This window comes from Cyprinus carpio, chromosome A9 (genome assembly GCF_018340385.1).
Source record: "Cyprinus carpio isolate SPL01 chromosome A9, ASM1834038v1, whole genome shotgun sequence".
Taxonomy (NCBI): domain Eukaryota; kingdom Metazoa; phylum Chordata; class Actinopteri; order Cypriniformes; family Cyprinidae; genus Cyprinus; species Cyprinus carpio.
In genome coordinates this window covers 11,389,248-11,405,637 of record NC_056580.1, presented here as the reverse complement: position 1 = coordinate 11,405,637, position 16,390 = coordinate 11,389,248, and the positions used below count along the sequence as shown (strand labels likewise).

Below are 16,390 nucleotides of genomic sequence, written 5' to 3'. Positions count from 1 at the left end.
TCCTGCCGCAGCACCACGATTTCCTTTGGTTTAACAACCATGGGAAGGTTTCCGCGGCAAAGAGGCGGGCCTTTCTGAACTGAATGGTGTATCCGTGACGAATTGTGCGTAACACCCATAGTGAAAATGCCGGCCAAGCGCTACCCATAAATGTCCGAGCACGGAAAGCTCACAGCATCTGTAAGCAAGGAAAGCGCATGTGTCAAAGTCACTACGTTTCATTGTGCTTTGTTTTGTAGTGTATCCACGGCAGGATTTAATCATATAAAATGGAAGTATTTGTTCGAAGATAGTGAGAATAGGGTCCGCCGCTAGCGAGAGCCGTCATAAACGGGCCGTCTTTGTCAGCCTCTTGTGCCTTCCCTCAAACTCTGAAGGCTGGATTGTACAGAGTGTCTGAGGGGGCGCTCAAGTGATAGCTCGATCCAATGATGCTCGAGGTGCCTTTGCTGCGAGACAGTCAATGTTAGAGCGTGGTGACTGCAGTGAGAGGGTTGGATGTGTATTAGCAATCCAACAGCGCTCTCTAGTGGAGGGAACAGTCCCTGACGAACAGCAGAAGTATCAGGAACTGCTGTAAGGGGATTGAGGAAGAGAGGCTTTTGCCGTCCAACTCAGGTTTTCTGTAATGTCGGCAAGATTAGCCAAGGTGGTGATCAACCATTAACTTCCCCGTCATAGATTGTGCTTGCTTTGGCGGCACATATACTAAAATTGGATCGATACAGAGAAGATTAGCATGGCCCCTGCGAAAGGATGACACGCAAATCAGTGAAGCGCTCCATCTTTTGGGGGCAGCTGTGGCCTAATGGTTAGAGATTTGGACTTGTAACCAGAAGGTCGCAGGTTCGAGTCTCGGTGCTGGCAGGAGTTGTAGGTGGGGGGGAGGGAGTGAATGAACAGCGCTCTCTTCCACCCTCACTACACATGGCTGAAGTGCCCTTGAGCAAGGCACTGAACCCCCAGTTGCTCCCCGGGCGCTGGATATAGCTGCCCACTGCTCCGGGTGTGTGTTCACGGTGTGTTCACTTCTCACTGCTGTGTGTGTGCACTTGGATGGGTTAAATGCAGAGCACCAATTTCGAGTATGGGTTACCATACTTGACAAATGTCAAGACTTTCACTTTCACTTTCATAGAACGGTTCACTGCTCGGGCAGTATGTTTGGTAGCACTTAGCGCCAAATCTGTTGCCCCCCGCAGCTTTTTCACAGCTTCCGGTTGTGATATCTTTCTCGTTAAGAACCGCCATAAGTGAAGTAAATTTGCCAAGATTAGATGCGACTCAACACGCCTTCGAGAGGGGGCGAGACTTTAGGCCGTGGCCGAGTTCGGCACGATACGTTCGGCTAGAGAGTTCGTCCACCAGCGGCATCGCTGTATAACCGTGGTCCGCCATGTCAGCAATGGTGGCGAAACCCGCGGCGTTCGTGATGCGCGCTGATTAAGGCTGCTTCCAGGACCTCGAAACCTCTTGGTGGAGTTTATCCACCACGCGGGTAACCACATTCAACAGCTCACTGAGGAAGGGGAGGCGCGTTTCTCCTGTCAGCTCGGAGGGAGAGAACCGCATGTGCCGGCCAGAGCATACTCTGAGTCCGAAGCCGCGGTGGACAAACATAGTTTGTAAAAGCAAATCTGCTGATTTAACACATTCGAGTGGGGGAGAGCGAGCGAAGTGGAAAATCTCCAGCGAAATCACTGTCCTCATAGTCCAAGCCGCACACATCGCCCCAAACCACCGCCTCGTGCGGCGCCTTGGTGACCGCAGAAGCGTAACGGCGGGGGTTAGACGCGAGGCGACCTAGAGAAAATACACTCCCGAGCGCAGAAATGTAGCCGCAGGCTATCACAGAGAGAACATGTAGAGAGGCTGCTATACGAACCTCTCATGAGTGCCTCCCCGTGATAAACCCGTTATACGGCTCTTACCTTTCGTTGACTCATCGCGTCCGCGAAGAGGAGTTGAACACTGCTTGAAGAAAAAACTGCTGAGAACGCGAGATGGTTTCCTAGGGCACAGATGATTCGCCTTCCTGAAGGAAATGAAATCTGAGCGAAATAGCCCGCGGCACTCAGGTATACTATGCGTATGCATGCGTTTCCCATCATGCTTTTGAATAGCGCAGTCGGTGGAGAGCAACTGCGCTCGACTGCTCAATCCGACAGAGCCGTCGCGAGAGTTTTTTGGCACATGTCAGCATGACATCAGAGCAAGGCAGATTTAACTTGGACACTTTTCTAACCGGCATGCACCTCGCAGTGATCACCGGTGATCGGTTCTGCGCAGATTTTGCTCATCTCAAACAAGCCTATTGACTTTATGGCGCATTTATATGATTACCATCTCTATAACCCAAAATAGCCCGCGGCACTCAGGTATACTATGCGTATGCATGTGTAAGGCGGTGCCAAGCGCTATTTGGCCAATTAAATTGGTGGGATGGTATAGGGCTTCAGACATTCGTCACACCGAAAGGTGTTCCCATACGGTGACGTCACCGCAGCATCGAAGTGACCTATGAAAGGGAACCACTGTTTTGTCATCATGTGCTTCAATTCCTTTGTTCTGCTGAACACAAAGGATGAAATTTAGAAGAATGTTTGCAAACAAGCAAGTTTCTGCCACCATTTCACGTCCATAGTATTTTTCCATATGCAAGTCAAAGCTGTTTTGTAGCAAACATTCTTCAGAATTTCTTCCCTTGTTTTAAGCCAGACCCTGACACTTCTCAGATGAAACCACACAAAGATGAGGCATAATGGCTAAACAGTCCATTTAGATATGTATGTGTGCATGTATATTTTTAATGAATTGATTTATTAATTCACACAAACATACAATAGAATAAAGTGAGAATTCTAATTAAAAGAAAAAATAAATAAAATAAACGCATGTCCTAATTCTTAACTTCACTAGGCGTGTTTTGTTTTTGTTTAGTTCTTATGTAATATATAAATGGGTAATCTAATTCTTAGAATAAAGAGAAAATGTATCAGTTGACATTCTCAGCCAATGAGCATGATGCTGTGTCGTCAGTCAGTCGTTTCCCATCATGCTTTTGAATAGCGCAGTCGGTGGAGAGCAACTGCGCTCGACTGCTCAATCCGACACAGCCGTCGCGAGAGTTTTTTGGTACACGTCAGCATGACATCAGAGCAAGGCGGACGTAACTCTGACACTTTTCTAACAGTCATGCATCTCGCGGTGATCACCGGTGATCGGTTCTGCGCAGATTTTGCTCATCTTAAACAAGCCTATTGACTTTATGGCGCATTTATACAGTATGATTACCATATCTATAACTGGCCATCAGCACAACAGCACGTATTTTCATTGTAATTCATTGTAAATGCTGCATTTCTAGCAATCTCAGGATGTTCTGTAATTGGCATACAAAGTTAAATCTTTTTTTATTTTTCTTACTCAAATTATTCTTATTGTATTTTTCTAGTGCTCAAATCACTTATATGATGTCTAAGTTTCTGTCTAATGTTTTATAATTGAAAAAAATATGCAGTGGTGTGTTTAATGACTAAAATAGTTTGTTGAACCCTTCAATACAGTTGGTAAATATTTTTTTATATTTGGGGGGACTAGACATAGTCTCAGAAAAATGGTTGCAGGAATCAAATTTTTTCATGGTATCTCCTTCAGATTTGAAACAGAAACTCATGAGACATTTGACTTCCAACCCATTACTTTTCTAGATTGCTCCAGGACTGATTTCATGTATTTTTATATCAAAAAAAAATAAAAATAAAAAATCAGTGTGGTAAAAAATTTCAAGGCACTTCAGTGTCTATAACTTTTAATATTTTTGACCATTATCAACTCTGGTTGATAAAAAAAAGTACAGCCCAAAGGGTCTTCTTTCCAAAGACACCAAAATTATGTGTGTAACACACTGAAGTAAGGAACTGTTACAATTTTAAGTTAGGTAGGGCACTTTCAGCTGTGAGTCCCATAATGGGGGGTGCTGGCTAACCGGTTAAAAATAGCGTACAGTATGTGACCATTTGATGCTGCAATTGACCAATCAGAATCAAGTATTCCAGAGAGCCGTGTAATAAATTAAATAAACAGCAGCTGCGTATAAGCATAGAAGTTTTACAGTATTATTTGTTATCATGAACATACTTTGAGTTGGAGTAATGGAATTTTGAGTAGCCTTTGTTGATAAGACAACCACTGGACTCACTTAAGGCAGTTTCCTTAACAGGGCTGCCATTACCTCTACACTCCTCTTTACGTGACTGCCAGTGAGATAATGATACAATCCTTGGCTATATTTCAGGGGCCACCCCAAGCTTTTCCTATTTGAAGACCTTTCACCTCCCCGCCATCACAAATCAAACGAGCCGGAAAGCTTGAAAGAACCAAATTGAGTTGTTCTGGACCATCTGCTGGACATGAAACACTAATCACATTTTGATATATTGAGTGGTTTCTGTACACTTCAATAAAACAATGTTCTTAAGGTCAGAAGGGTCCCAGGGGGGGAAAATATGAACCTTGACCCTTCTTCTGAAGTTCGCAGAGTGAGTCTGTTTCTCAGTCTACAGAAAGCTCTGTCTGCTCTTCGGGGCAATACATTTACACATGGTGCAAAGTGAGTTTCCACATACTTGATGTGAAAACGGGTTCAGCCTGTCAATGAAAGCTTTTATTATGCATTGAAACCTCAAAAGATCATGCAAGGTTACAGCACCAGAGCAGAATCTGAGCATGCCTGAAATGAACTGATGTGCCTTTCAAATCTCCCACATCCACTTCAGTACATCAAAAGTAGTCAGAAGAAGCAACTGCATCTGAACATAAAATAAAAATGAAGTTTTTACAGTAAGGTCTGTCTGCTTGCACATAAAATGATCATTAGTTTTAGTCACTGCTACACAAAGGCTGCAGTGATCTTTTATCCCCTTTTCCCTGATCCAGTGTTCTATATGTTTACCAGTTTAAAGGCAGTTCTGGGATGGAAAAGTCAGCTCCACATCGCCCCCTAAAACATTCATGTTTGACACCAACCAAGCACCAGCTCTAGCACAACAACCATCACCACTTTTGTGGAAAAGGTATCCTGACTACGTCAGACTTTGTACTTCTGCTCAATTTCAGTTCGCTTCTGTACTCAGTCTGAGATAGCAAACCAGCTTCCAGTTTTCTCCGGCTCCGCACCAGCCGTCCAATCAACAAACACTGGGCGGACTGAGAGCCGTGACGTAGACGCTAAGTGCTGAATTTAAGATTGTAGTTAGGTTAGGGAAATCGAAAACGACAGTGGACATGGAGACACAGGATGCTATTCGCTCTGTTGTGGAGAATATTCCCGCCATTTGCCAACTGATGCCCAAACAAGAAAAGTGTTTGTTTCACATTTTGAATGGAGGTGATGTTGTGGCCCTACTCCCGACAGGTTTTGGGAAAAGTTTAATTTATCAACTGTTACCGATTGTCAGCGAGAAACTGGAGTGTCTGTACGGCAAGGCAATAATTATTATTAATTATTAATAATAATTGTTTCCCTCTTGGTTGCTCTCATGGAGGATCAGGTTAAGGAGGCAGCAAAACTCGGTCTGTGTGCTGCACAGCTTGGCGTGCACGATGATTGAGAAATCATGGAGAGGAATTTCAGCCTTATTTTTGGTAGCTCCGAATCCTGGATTTTCAATCCAAAATGGCGAGCTATGTTGGCATCAACCCTATACCAAGACAACCTCGTGGCCATTGTCGTTGACGAGGCACACATCGAATACAAATAGTGAGTTTGCATACATGGGTTTGGTTATTAACTTCAACAAGTTAATTTATTTCAGTTCGAGGCGGCCGAGCCGGCGCATAACACACGTCATAACCAGCACCCCCCCCCTCCCCACGAGAAAGTAAACGCTTGTCAATTATGCCCTTCCAGACTCTGTCTACGGAGCAAGCCGAAGTAGCAGAGTTTGGTATTACCAGGCTATGGAAAAGGTGTATTAGATTAGAAATATCCAGCTCTGTTTTCCCTTTCACTCTGTTTTTTCTTTGGTGAAACTTAATAGAACCGCCAAACCAACATATCCAAAAACACACATCACCATATCTTCAACTTGATGACTGGAGAGTACCAGAGTTTTTTAATTTTTTGTTTATTTATTTTTATTTTTGGTGTAGGCAGGATGTACACTTGTTTTCTGTCTTGCACCAGAACGTCCTTTCTAGACATTCTGGAACATTATTTTTGACTGATTGTGTGGCATGATTTGTCATTCTGAAGTAGGATTCCATCTGTCAGTGGTTTGTTCATTGCTTGGTTTATACATTTGTTTATAATGTTCATTAATTCATTAATTCATTTAGCTTTTCGCCAGCACTGCAGACAAAAGGTCAGCCTCTCAAAGAATATGGTAAATATTGTATTGTACAAATATTGTACCATCAGAGATTCATCTGCTGTTATTTTAGTATTTTTTTAAGTGTTTTATTCATTTTTTGAATTAGCTTTTATTTTTATATTTTCAATTTCAATTTTTAGCTTTAGCAAATTTATTTATGTGTTTTGTCTTTTTTATAAATAAAAACAATTATATTTTGCTTTGTTTTTATTTAATTTCAGTTTTAGTGTTGGCAGGTTTGGTTCAGTTAAAAATAACTGTGATTTATCTGTTAACGTGGTTTATTTGACTAAGTGTAAACACTGCTCACTGTTCAAACAGATGAACCTTGGTGGGCACCAAACAAGCGGACTGAGATCCCCTGACTTCCAAACAAACTCTGGTGCGGTTTGATATACAGTATGTACGCAACATTGACAAAAGCCTTTTTTAACAATCCAAAAATAGGACGTGATGTGACAAGATGTGACCCTAAAAGAACAAAATGCTCAAGCATATCCAGTTCTTCTCATAGGAGCTATTTTAGCCTTTATGGTTCGGTACAGCTGTATACTTGCAGCAGATCACTGTGTGTGCACAGAGGAAATCCTGCCACTGCTTTGACATATTTTGGGTTATAAGCAGGTAAAAATATCATATGCACACACATACAACGAGCTCATTTAGCCCAGCACACAGCATTGTTTTAGATGTTTGATAAATTCACTGTCCAATCAGGTTATGACCATATCGTTAGCTTCAGTGTAAAAAATGACAGTGAATGCTAAGCAAGCTTGGACTAAATGTATCATTTTCTTTTTTTGGTCTGGAACAAAAGAACCAAGAGAACTGGACTAAGAATGTAAACACACCCCCTTTTATTTTAGTAATTTTACTACTTTTTTATTATTTCAGTTAGTTGCCAAAACAGTGTTTCTAATTTTCATTCAGGTTGTGTAAGTATAAGTTTTTAATCTAAAATGTATATTTTGTTTTATTTCAGCTTGATTTTAATACATAAAATCAATTTTAAATTTTTGTTTGGTTTTAGTTATAACAACTGTCATGGTTATGATCTCACTTGATTTAGTTTTCTGTGTTTCCGTTATCCTGCCTTGTTTGTTTCCATGGTTTTTGATTGATTAGCCCCACACCTGTTTCTGTTTCTCCCTGATTACGTTCCCAGTATTTAAAGCCTGTGTTCTCCATTGTTGCTTTGTCTGCTATTATTAATGTTTATTTGTTTTGATTTATATTTGGTTATGCCTTCTGTCTCTTTCGTGTATGACGGTATTAAAAGAGCTCTTTTCAGAGGGTCCGTTAGAATTTTTTGAAGCATCGAAAATATTTTGTTCCAAAAATATCAAAAAACTACGACTTTATTGCATTGCGCTCCCGGGTCTGTGTTGTGTTCAGACCGGATATTATAGTAGTAGACCTACAAAGTGAGTGTGTTCACACTTAAGCGGCATTTTTTCTTAACTTTTTTTTGTTTCGTCGGAGTTTCATTTCTCTCCTGACTGAATGGTGAATCCCAGCGAAGAAATATACTCTGGAGCAACAGGATCACCAGTAGTGAGGGAAGTTCTGTTCTTTTCCGCGAACCGGCTTTGGAGGACCATACCAGACGGACTTTTTTGATCTGCCGTTTGCCTTACGCACACTTCATCAATGACAGTTCGGTTCAGACGCTCTGTCAGTCTGCTTCACGTGCGCAGTACCGGACGGCGACAGAAAACGGTTCTTGACCAGCGAGTCAATGTTTCGTTCATTATCTGGCTGGGTCCCAAAGAGAACTCAGATCTCGTTAACAGCTTTTTTGTGGATTAGTGGGTGCTGGAGTTCGAATAACGGATTCACCGAACCGGATATCACCATCTGCCGCTTCTAACAGACCCTGAGTCAATGAGTAGTTTTTGATATTTTGGACCAAAATGTATTTTCTCCAGACCCCTGATGTCACTGGACTACGTGTTTTTATTACCTTTTCTGGACGTGGACAGTAGACCATGGAGGGACCAGCAGACTAAATCTCATATCTTATGCGAAGATGAACGGAGGTCTCACGGGAGGAACACATGAGGGTGATGCCTGGGCCCACTGCAGATGTTTGAGATGCCTATTTTTTTTTTGTTTTTTTTTTTTTGATTTATGTTCTATCCCTGGCTTCGTTGTCGCTTGTGTTCACTGAACCGTATCTTCGACACAAAGTGAGTAAGGCGGCCTGTTTCGTCTTTCCTCAAGTAATCCCAGCAGATATACTCTGCACCAAGGTGACCATACCAGGGACTTTTTTGAGCTGGCAACTTCGTCCAGCTTCCAGAGAGCCTTTTGGTCCCAAAGAGGATCGAGGGCTTGGACGGGAAGCCCCCCCCTCCAGCCCCACTGCCGTACCAGAGACCAGCCAGGTGTCATCATGCTGAGGGTGAGCCCACTGCAGCCTGACTGGTCGCAACTGGCTGATATCGACACGGAGCCTGATGAGCACTGAAAGTGGACTACTTTTTCCAGAGAAATGGGATCTAATAGAACTGGTCACTGGACTATTGATGGGAGGCATTTTTAAAATATCCCAGACTATATGATGAACTAATGGACTATTTTAAAATGGATCTAATAGATTGGTTCCTGTCCTCCAGTATTCCTTCCCAGCCTCCCTCTCCCTCCTTCTCTTAAACGAGCTAGTTCCTTAGCCCCGTCTCTGCTGGTACCTGTCAGCCCCTCAGCTCACCCTCAGTAAGTGCCATCTGGGCACTCTGATCCGCCTCGGAACTTCCAGTGTCCAGCTCCGCCTTGGCGTGAGGATCCCCTGTCTTCGCCCCCAGCCTTTGAGACCCAGACTCCACCTCGGTCCTTCGGCTCCACCTTGGCTCCTGGCTCCCTCATCTCCACCGTGGCCCATCATCCCCCCAGCTCCACCAGGCTCCCTCGTTCCTCCGGCTCCAGTTTGGTCAGTTGTCGACCATCCGATACCTCGGGACTCCACTCCTCTGGCTTCGCCTTGTCACTCTGTCCCTCTGGTTCTGTCAGGCTCCTCTTTCCCTCTGGCTCTGCCTCCATCCTCAGTCGCCCTGCAACGGTCTTCTGGAGCCCCATCTCCACCTCAGTCACCTGAGCCTTCAGCTCCGCCTTGGCCCGCCAGATCCTCTGTTTCACCCTGGCTGTCTGTCTGCTCACCTCCATCTTGGCCTCCTCTTTCATCTTAGTCTCCGTCAGTCGGCACCCTGGAGTTGTCAGCCATATCCATCATGGCTCCTCCCGCAGCGACTCCACCGTGGGCCACTATCCTGGCTGGCCTCTGGGTTTCCATCTGCTCCCCTACTCCGGGCTCCTCCCTCCATCCACTCCACCTTGGCCATATGGACTATGCTCCTTGTCCATTTTCTGCCCCACACCCGCCTCTTGAACCCCCCACCCTCCCGCCTCTGGACTATTTCTGTAGGTGCGAGGACGCACCATTCTGGGAGGGGGCGAACTGCCCCTGTTATGATCGGTCTTGGTTTAGTTTGTGTTTCCGTTATCCTGCCTTGTTCGTTTCCATGGGTTTTTTTTTTTATTAGCCCCACACCGGTTTCTGTTTCTACCTGATTACGTTCCAGTATTTAAAGCCTGTGTTCTCCATTGTTCCTTTGTCTGCTATTAAAGTTTATTCATTTGATTTGACTGGTTGTGCCGGTCTCATTCTGTGGATTATTAAATGAACTCTTATGGAACTATATTCCTTTGTGTACTTGTTCACACCAGACTGTAACAACACTGTTTCTCTATATTTGGCATGATTTACGTCAGTGGTTCCCAATCCTGGTCCTGGAGAACCCCAAACACTGCACATTTTAGATGTCTCCCTATTCAAACACACCTAATTCAACTCATCAGCTAATTAGTTAAGACTCCAAGACCGCAAATGTGTGTGTCAGATAAGAGAGACAACTAAAGCGTTCAGTGTTGGGGGTTCTCCAGGACCAGGACTGGGAACCACTGATATACATGATGTTCATATGATGTCCATTTTGCATTTTCTCTGTAAATGGGAGGAAGAGTCTAACAGCCTCTCTTCTTTAGCATCACTGAAGACAGATCAAGAGGTATTCCTGACACCTCCTGAATGAACATCCCTCACAGGAAAATTATATTCTCTCCCTCGCACTGTTCAGAATTTACTGCACCTGGTTCGGATCCTGGTCCAGAAAAGCAATGCTCATGCAACTTTTACTATGAAACCATTAACAAGTATTTATAAATAAATGGCATGTAAAGTACAATAGAATGTGGCTATATTCACTGCATATTTTGTGATAATATTAATTGGTACTGTTATTGGTCAGTGGTAAACCCTACAATTAAATCCTACTAATTGTATGTTTTCCAAAGTCATAAATTAATAATTGCAAATCTTTCTGTGAAGTGAACACTTCTCACTGCCACATCAGACAAATGTACATGTTTTGTTGCAAAAGCAGTATAACTCAGTTTAGGAGCTTTCCTATGCCATATGACAGATGTGTCCTCAGAGCATGTTGCTGTCTCATATCACTGGAACAGGTTAGAATTCATTCCTCACCCTGTCCTCCCTCCCCCTGCAGTGCATCCATTTTGCTTCCAACATGTGACTGAAAACAGTCTCCTCTGGGAAAGACATTTTAAAGACAACAAATTCTGAAATTTAGCTCAAACATGAGATTTAACTTGGAAAACCTTGTTGGGTTATGAACTGTATGCAGTGAGTTAAATGTACTTTGAACACCCAGCTTTGAACGCCCCATGTTTGACTGACTGGAACATTAGGAGGCTGATAGGTGCATAAATAATGTTTGAATGGCTTTGGAGAACACTGCTGCTCAGAGGGGAAAGGGAATCCCAGAGGTTCCAGCAAGCTCTAGAGGCTCACCATCAAGAGACTGTTGTGTGAAGTGTTGCACAGACAAGTACACATATAAAAAAAAAAAAAAAAAAAAAAAAACACTACAGCCATATTGTGTCAGAAGTTTAGAGGCAGGGGTCATTCTAGTGCCAGTTCTATGAATGTTAGAATATGATAAACTTTAAAAAAAAAAAAATATATATATATATATATATATATATATATATATATTATCAGTGAGCAGTCATTTTTAAAAAGTAAAACTGGAGCTAAAAATAAAAAGGACCCACCAACACTTCTGAGAAAATTTGACCTGGCATGGAAACTGAAAAACAGAAGACTGCAGAGAAATGTAGCATAAAAACAGCTTTATACTGCTTTACAACAATCCTGGATTGCATAGACATTGGTGTTAAGAGGAAATGACACATTTAATTAATGCACATGCACATGCTTAACATGCATTATATGCATTTGGCCTGTAGGGCCATGACACACTAGAAGGAAATGTTTTATTGTTCCATATATTTATTGTCTTTATTGTCCCAATAAAGTCTCTTATAATTAACTGACGAATCTGAGCAATTTCATTACAATCAGCAATACACATTTGCATGAGTAACGGATATTAAAGTTCCTTCACAATCACACCCAGGGGTAAATGTGAGGTGAGGTAAGCTTATTTATTCTTAGATACAATTCTTTTACAGTAAGGGTGCCCTTGAACACGTTCATATAGTCTAAATATAGATCTCAATTTACAGAGAATAGTATACTGTGAATAAAAAATGGAAACTTACTATACACAGATATCATGCTTGTCTAGTTCACTCACAGATGATATCAAAGGAAGCATCCATGTAGATAAGCCTTAAAGGGACAGTTCAACCAAAAAAAATCTGTCATCATTTACTCAACCATGTGTCATTCCAAACTTGCATGACTTTCTTACTTGTGTAAATGATGGAAAATTATGACATCATGTTTATTTTTAGGTGAATTGTCCTTTTAAATGTCTATATGATCTTAGCAGGCTCCAGTATCTGAAATTAACTATATTTAATGATTGGTTCCATTATCCAGTCAGATGGAGTTCGAAACTGATTGTGGCAACCAAAAATTATGAAAGAAAAAGAAAAGTCTCATTCGCATAGACTGCGTATTTTAAATTATTTATTTCAAAATCAGCAGTATTGGGATGTGATGTTTGAGTGATGCATAGCATAGATATAAAACTGTAACTTGTTGGTTATGCTTAATAATACTCCCCTAAATGTCAAAGAGAGCTTTTACAAGACCCAAAGTTTGTTTGGGTCTTGAATTTTTAAAGCCTTTCAATTAGTCTTAAAATACTGCTTTTCTCCAAATGATTCATTCCAAGGAGATTTGACCTGTAAAGCTATGTTTATTAAAGAAAACTATGCATTAAGGAGATGCATTCTGTATAATTTTATTTGGCAATAGCAGAAGGCTGTTAATAGCATGAGAGTGCTCACCTATGAAAGAAGCTAAAAAGTGTGAAAGAAGGGTCAAGATCAATATGTTATTTTTGTGTCTTTGGTGTCATCTGAAGCTAGATTGGGAGACAGGCACTAATTTAAATTCGTGCTGGAGCCTGGTGATGCTAACCATTGTACTGCTTTCTTTAATCTTTGACTGATGCTTCTGCGGGATCAATATCCTTTCTTTCTCTATTTCCCTTTTTCTTTTCTTTTTGCTTGAAGATTGATCGTTGTGTTGTGGGCTGTTTATGCTCACTCCTCACAGCTCATTATGGTCGCAATTAGGATATCTTCTGGGACTAAGGTGGGTGGGTGGGTGTTTGGGCCGGCATTAAAATCCACTGACCCCCACTAACGTTCTCATCTAATCCGGGATGTTCAGCGAAGCAGCCTTTGACGGAAACTTATTGTGGTAAAAGGGGTAAGAAAGCGTCTCAAACAAGTAGATTAAGTAAGAGAGCGAGCAAGGGGGGTGCGAGTGTAAACGCATGTGTGTGTGTGTTTGTGTGTGTGTGTGTGTGTGTGTGAGAGAGAGAGAGAGAGAGAGAGAGAGAGAGAGAGAGAGAGAGAGAGAGAGAGAGAGAGAGAGAGAGAGAGAGAGAGCAGGAGACGGAGAGAGAAAGCGAGAGGACGAGAGCGTGAGGGGTGTTTGAGTTGCCGCTGCTTGTGCCGGTGAAAAGGAAATAATCACAGTGTTGCTTCCTCATGAATTATTAAGAAGCCCCCCCAGTCTTTTTTAGCTTGAGCCAAAATGCTGCATTTTCATCTGTTGCTATAAAGCGAAGAGGAGATTTGTTGTGTATTTTTGTTGTTGTTGTTGTTGTTTTGTTTCCCTAGGTGTATCACAGCTGGTAAACAGGACTTTGTAAGCGTGTCGAACAAGTGCTCAGATGAGCAGTCTGAGCACAGCACCAGGAGCATCAGCACTGGAGAGCTAACTGAGAGACAGAAGCAGTTCCCTCCACTGCACGCGACAGCAGCGACCGCTCTCACTCTCGCTCTGCATGCCTTTTTTTCCCTTCTTTTCTTTCTGGAGTTGAGATCTTGTTTCTCAGAGCAACGGGACTTAGAGGATACTGGAGCTCCAAGCTGTTATCCAAGCATCCCAAACGCAGACCTGGCTGCCCACATGCCGATCGAATTTGTTTGCAAAATCAAATTTGCAGAGGAGGATGAGAAGCAAAAAGGCAACCAGGATGGGGACAAGGAGAGCCTGATCGAAGAGAGCTGCAGCCCCCCAGCCAAGGACCTGGCCGGCTTCGCCAGTGCCTGCTCGCTCCATGGGATTAACCACATCTTTGTGTCAGGTCGGCTGGGCGTCAGACAGACCCTCTGGGCTCTCGCATTCCTGGTGTCCCTGGCTCTCTTTCTATACCAGGCGGCAAAGTGTGCCATCTCCTACCTGGAGCATCCTCACGTCACGGCGCTGAATGAGGAGGCCACCCCGGAGATGATGTTCCCTGCCGTGACCATCTGCAACATCAACCGTTTCCGCTTTTCCGCTCTCACTGATGCCGACATCTACCACCTGGCCAACCTGACTGGCTTGCCCCCCAAAAACAAGGATGGCCACAAGCCCACCGATTTGGAGTATCCAGCACCGGACATGCAGGACATCTTCAACCGGACGGGTCACCAGCTGCAAGAGATGCTGAAGAACTGCAACTTCAGTGGGCAGAACTGCTCGGCCGAAGACTTTACAGTGGTAAGCTCGAGAAAAGTTTCTGATTTTGGCTTGCAAACTTTTGCTTCAAAAAGTTAACTTTAGAGAAAAAGTAAATGGCAAAAACTACTATTTATTATTAGAATCAAGAACATGGTGGAGTTGTAAAGAGCAATAAATGTCCAAAATCCTGTATCAGTTGCTGGAATAGTGAGTTTATTTCCACTTTAGAAGCGAATGTTCTGTTTTCAGATGAAACTGAGGTGTTGCAAATAAATTCAATTTATCACTACAAGAGGAACTGTCAGCAGTGAGGTGGATAGATATGCTTTCTTCTCTGGTTTCCCCTGTAGTGACTATTCATTTGGACATAGTGTTGGTAATAGGGCACAGACCTGGCTCGCTACCCTCATTGTGTTCACAGGAGAGGTCCTGTTTCTCTGTACTCATGATTTCTTATAATGTACCGACATCAGCAGGGAGTTCAGCTGTTCTCCTCGAGGGAGAAGAGCAGTTTTATATTTACTTTTCAGTTGTTTGATTCTGCCTTCAGTGTCAGCTGCTGAAAGAGAGCATGGCAACAATGCTGCTTTGTAAAAACTCTCACTCACTTTTTACACCACCTATACCAAGAGTGAAGTTTTCTCAGTGTTGTATTTCAATCCTGTCACTGTTGGAATTAAATTTTTAGAGTCTGAAATCATACATGATTTTTGCATTAGCTAAATTGGTTAAAACTAATAAAACAAATTCCATAAGCCAACCAAGTCCACTCTGGAAGGTCTTATATGTGTCCATCATGCCATATTTATTGATGTTATGTGTACTGATGGATGAATGAATATTGCTTTGGTAATGGCAAGGAACATTTTTCAAGTCTTAATAGGATGTGTTGGACATACATACCTTCCAGAGATGGATATGATAACATGGAGTGATGCTTTCCTTCCAGAGATGGATATGATAACATGGAGTGATGCTTTTATGTGTTGTCGAGTTTTAGTCTTCTGTTCTACTCAAGGTCTCTCTGTAGATACACGTTTGATCTTATTTTCTATTCATGTGCTACTTTCTTTCACCCCTTTTGTACAGTCTCTCTTCCCGTTGGCCATGGCAGGAAAAATGCCATGCTTCTGCAGAAACATACAAGCAAAGCTGAGAAGAGAAAAGCAGTAAAAGTTGTGACAGGCAAATGTGAAGTGTCCTCACAGTTGTTTATGCTTGCTGTTTGCTGAAGGATTCAAAGATGAATTCAAGTGGCACCAGTTATCTGCATCAGACATTAAAAGACAATTTACTCACCCCCATGTCGTTTCAAACCTGTGTGACTTCTGTGGAAACCTGTTGGAGAAATTCTGAAAAATATATTTCAGTGTAACAAAACTGAATTGGGACTGGAGCTCTCAAGCTTCAAAAAGAATGCAAAAGCACCATAAAAGTATGTTTGTGACAAATGAACAGACCAAAATTTAAGTTGTTTTTGAACTAAATTAACCTGCCCTTGGTCTCTTTTACATGTAGATAATGACAGAATGACAGGAGATGTTTTTTTTTTTTTTTTTTACTAATTCAGTGAACTATTCTTTTAAATATTTGTTTCTTAAGATGGGATGGGCTATCCAATGTCAGCACGGGCCTCTCGGGAGCCACAGAAGGACTTCTTTATGAATTAATCTGCTTGGAAAGTTCCCTGCTCCACCGTTCTCTCCCATCAGCCCTGTGATCTGTGTCTGAGAGGCTGTCAGTTAGATTAGTTACAGGCATCTTTCTGTCTCCACGCATGACGGGACACTTCCTCCATCACACAGGCTGTGCAACCTGGGCAGAAAAACAAGGAGCGATTTTTGAGAAGCATCTCTTTAGCCTTTCCAGTGTGACTAGTTTGCAGATGTAAGAGGAAACAGGAGCACTGTGACTATTCCAGAAGCTTTGTATTGACAGCTGACAGACTGATATTTTTAGCATAAAGTGTTGACTTTAGATGAGCTTAGTGTTTAGCATAAAGAGATGA

At 42.6% G+C, this 16,390-nt stretch overlaps 1 protein-coding gene and 1 non-coding gene across 3 annotated transcripts in view; both read left to right on the top strand.

Annotated features, from left to right (window-relative positions):
- The first annotated feature begins 684 nt into the window (after window positions 1-684).
- Window positions 685-791, top strand: LOC122146257. The gene has a single exon (XR_006160917.1). It is a non-coding gene; the product is annotated as a U6 spliceosomal RNA (small nuclear RNA).
- Window positions 792-13,278: 12,487 nt separating this feature from the next.
- Window positions 13,279-16,390, top strand: part of LOC109072301 (acid-sensing ion channel 4-A) — an 80,247-nt gene continuing 77,135 nt past the window's right edge. For both annotated transcript variants that reach the window (XR_006160785.1, XM_042763472.1), the window contains exon 1: window positions 13,279-14,421. Coding sequence is in view for 1 of the 2 variants with exons in the window: in XM_042763472.1 (XP_042619406.1) it covers window positions 13,846-14,421 (576 nt within the window). In the remaining variant the exon portion in view is untranslated. The remainder of the gene's footprint in view (window positions 14,422-16,390) is intronic.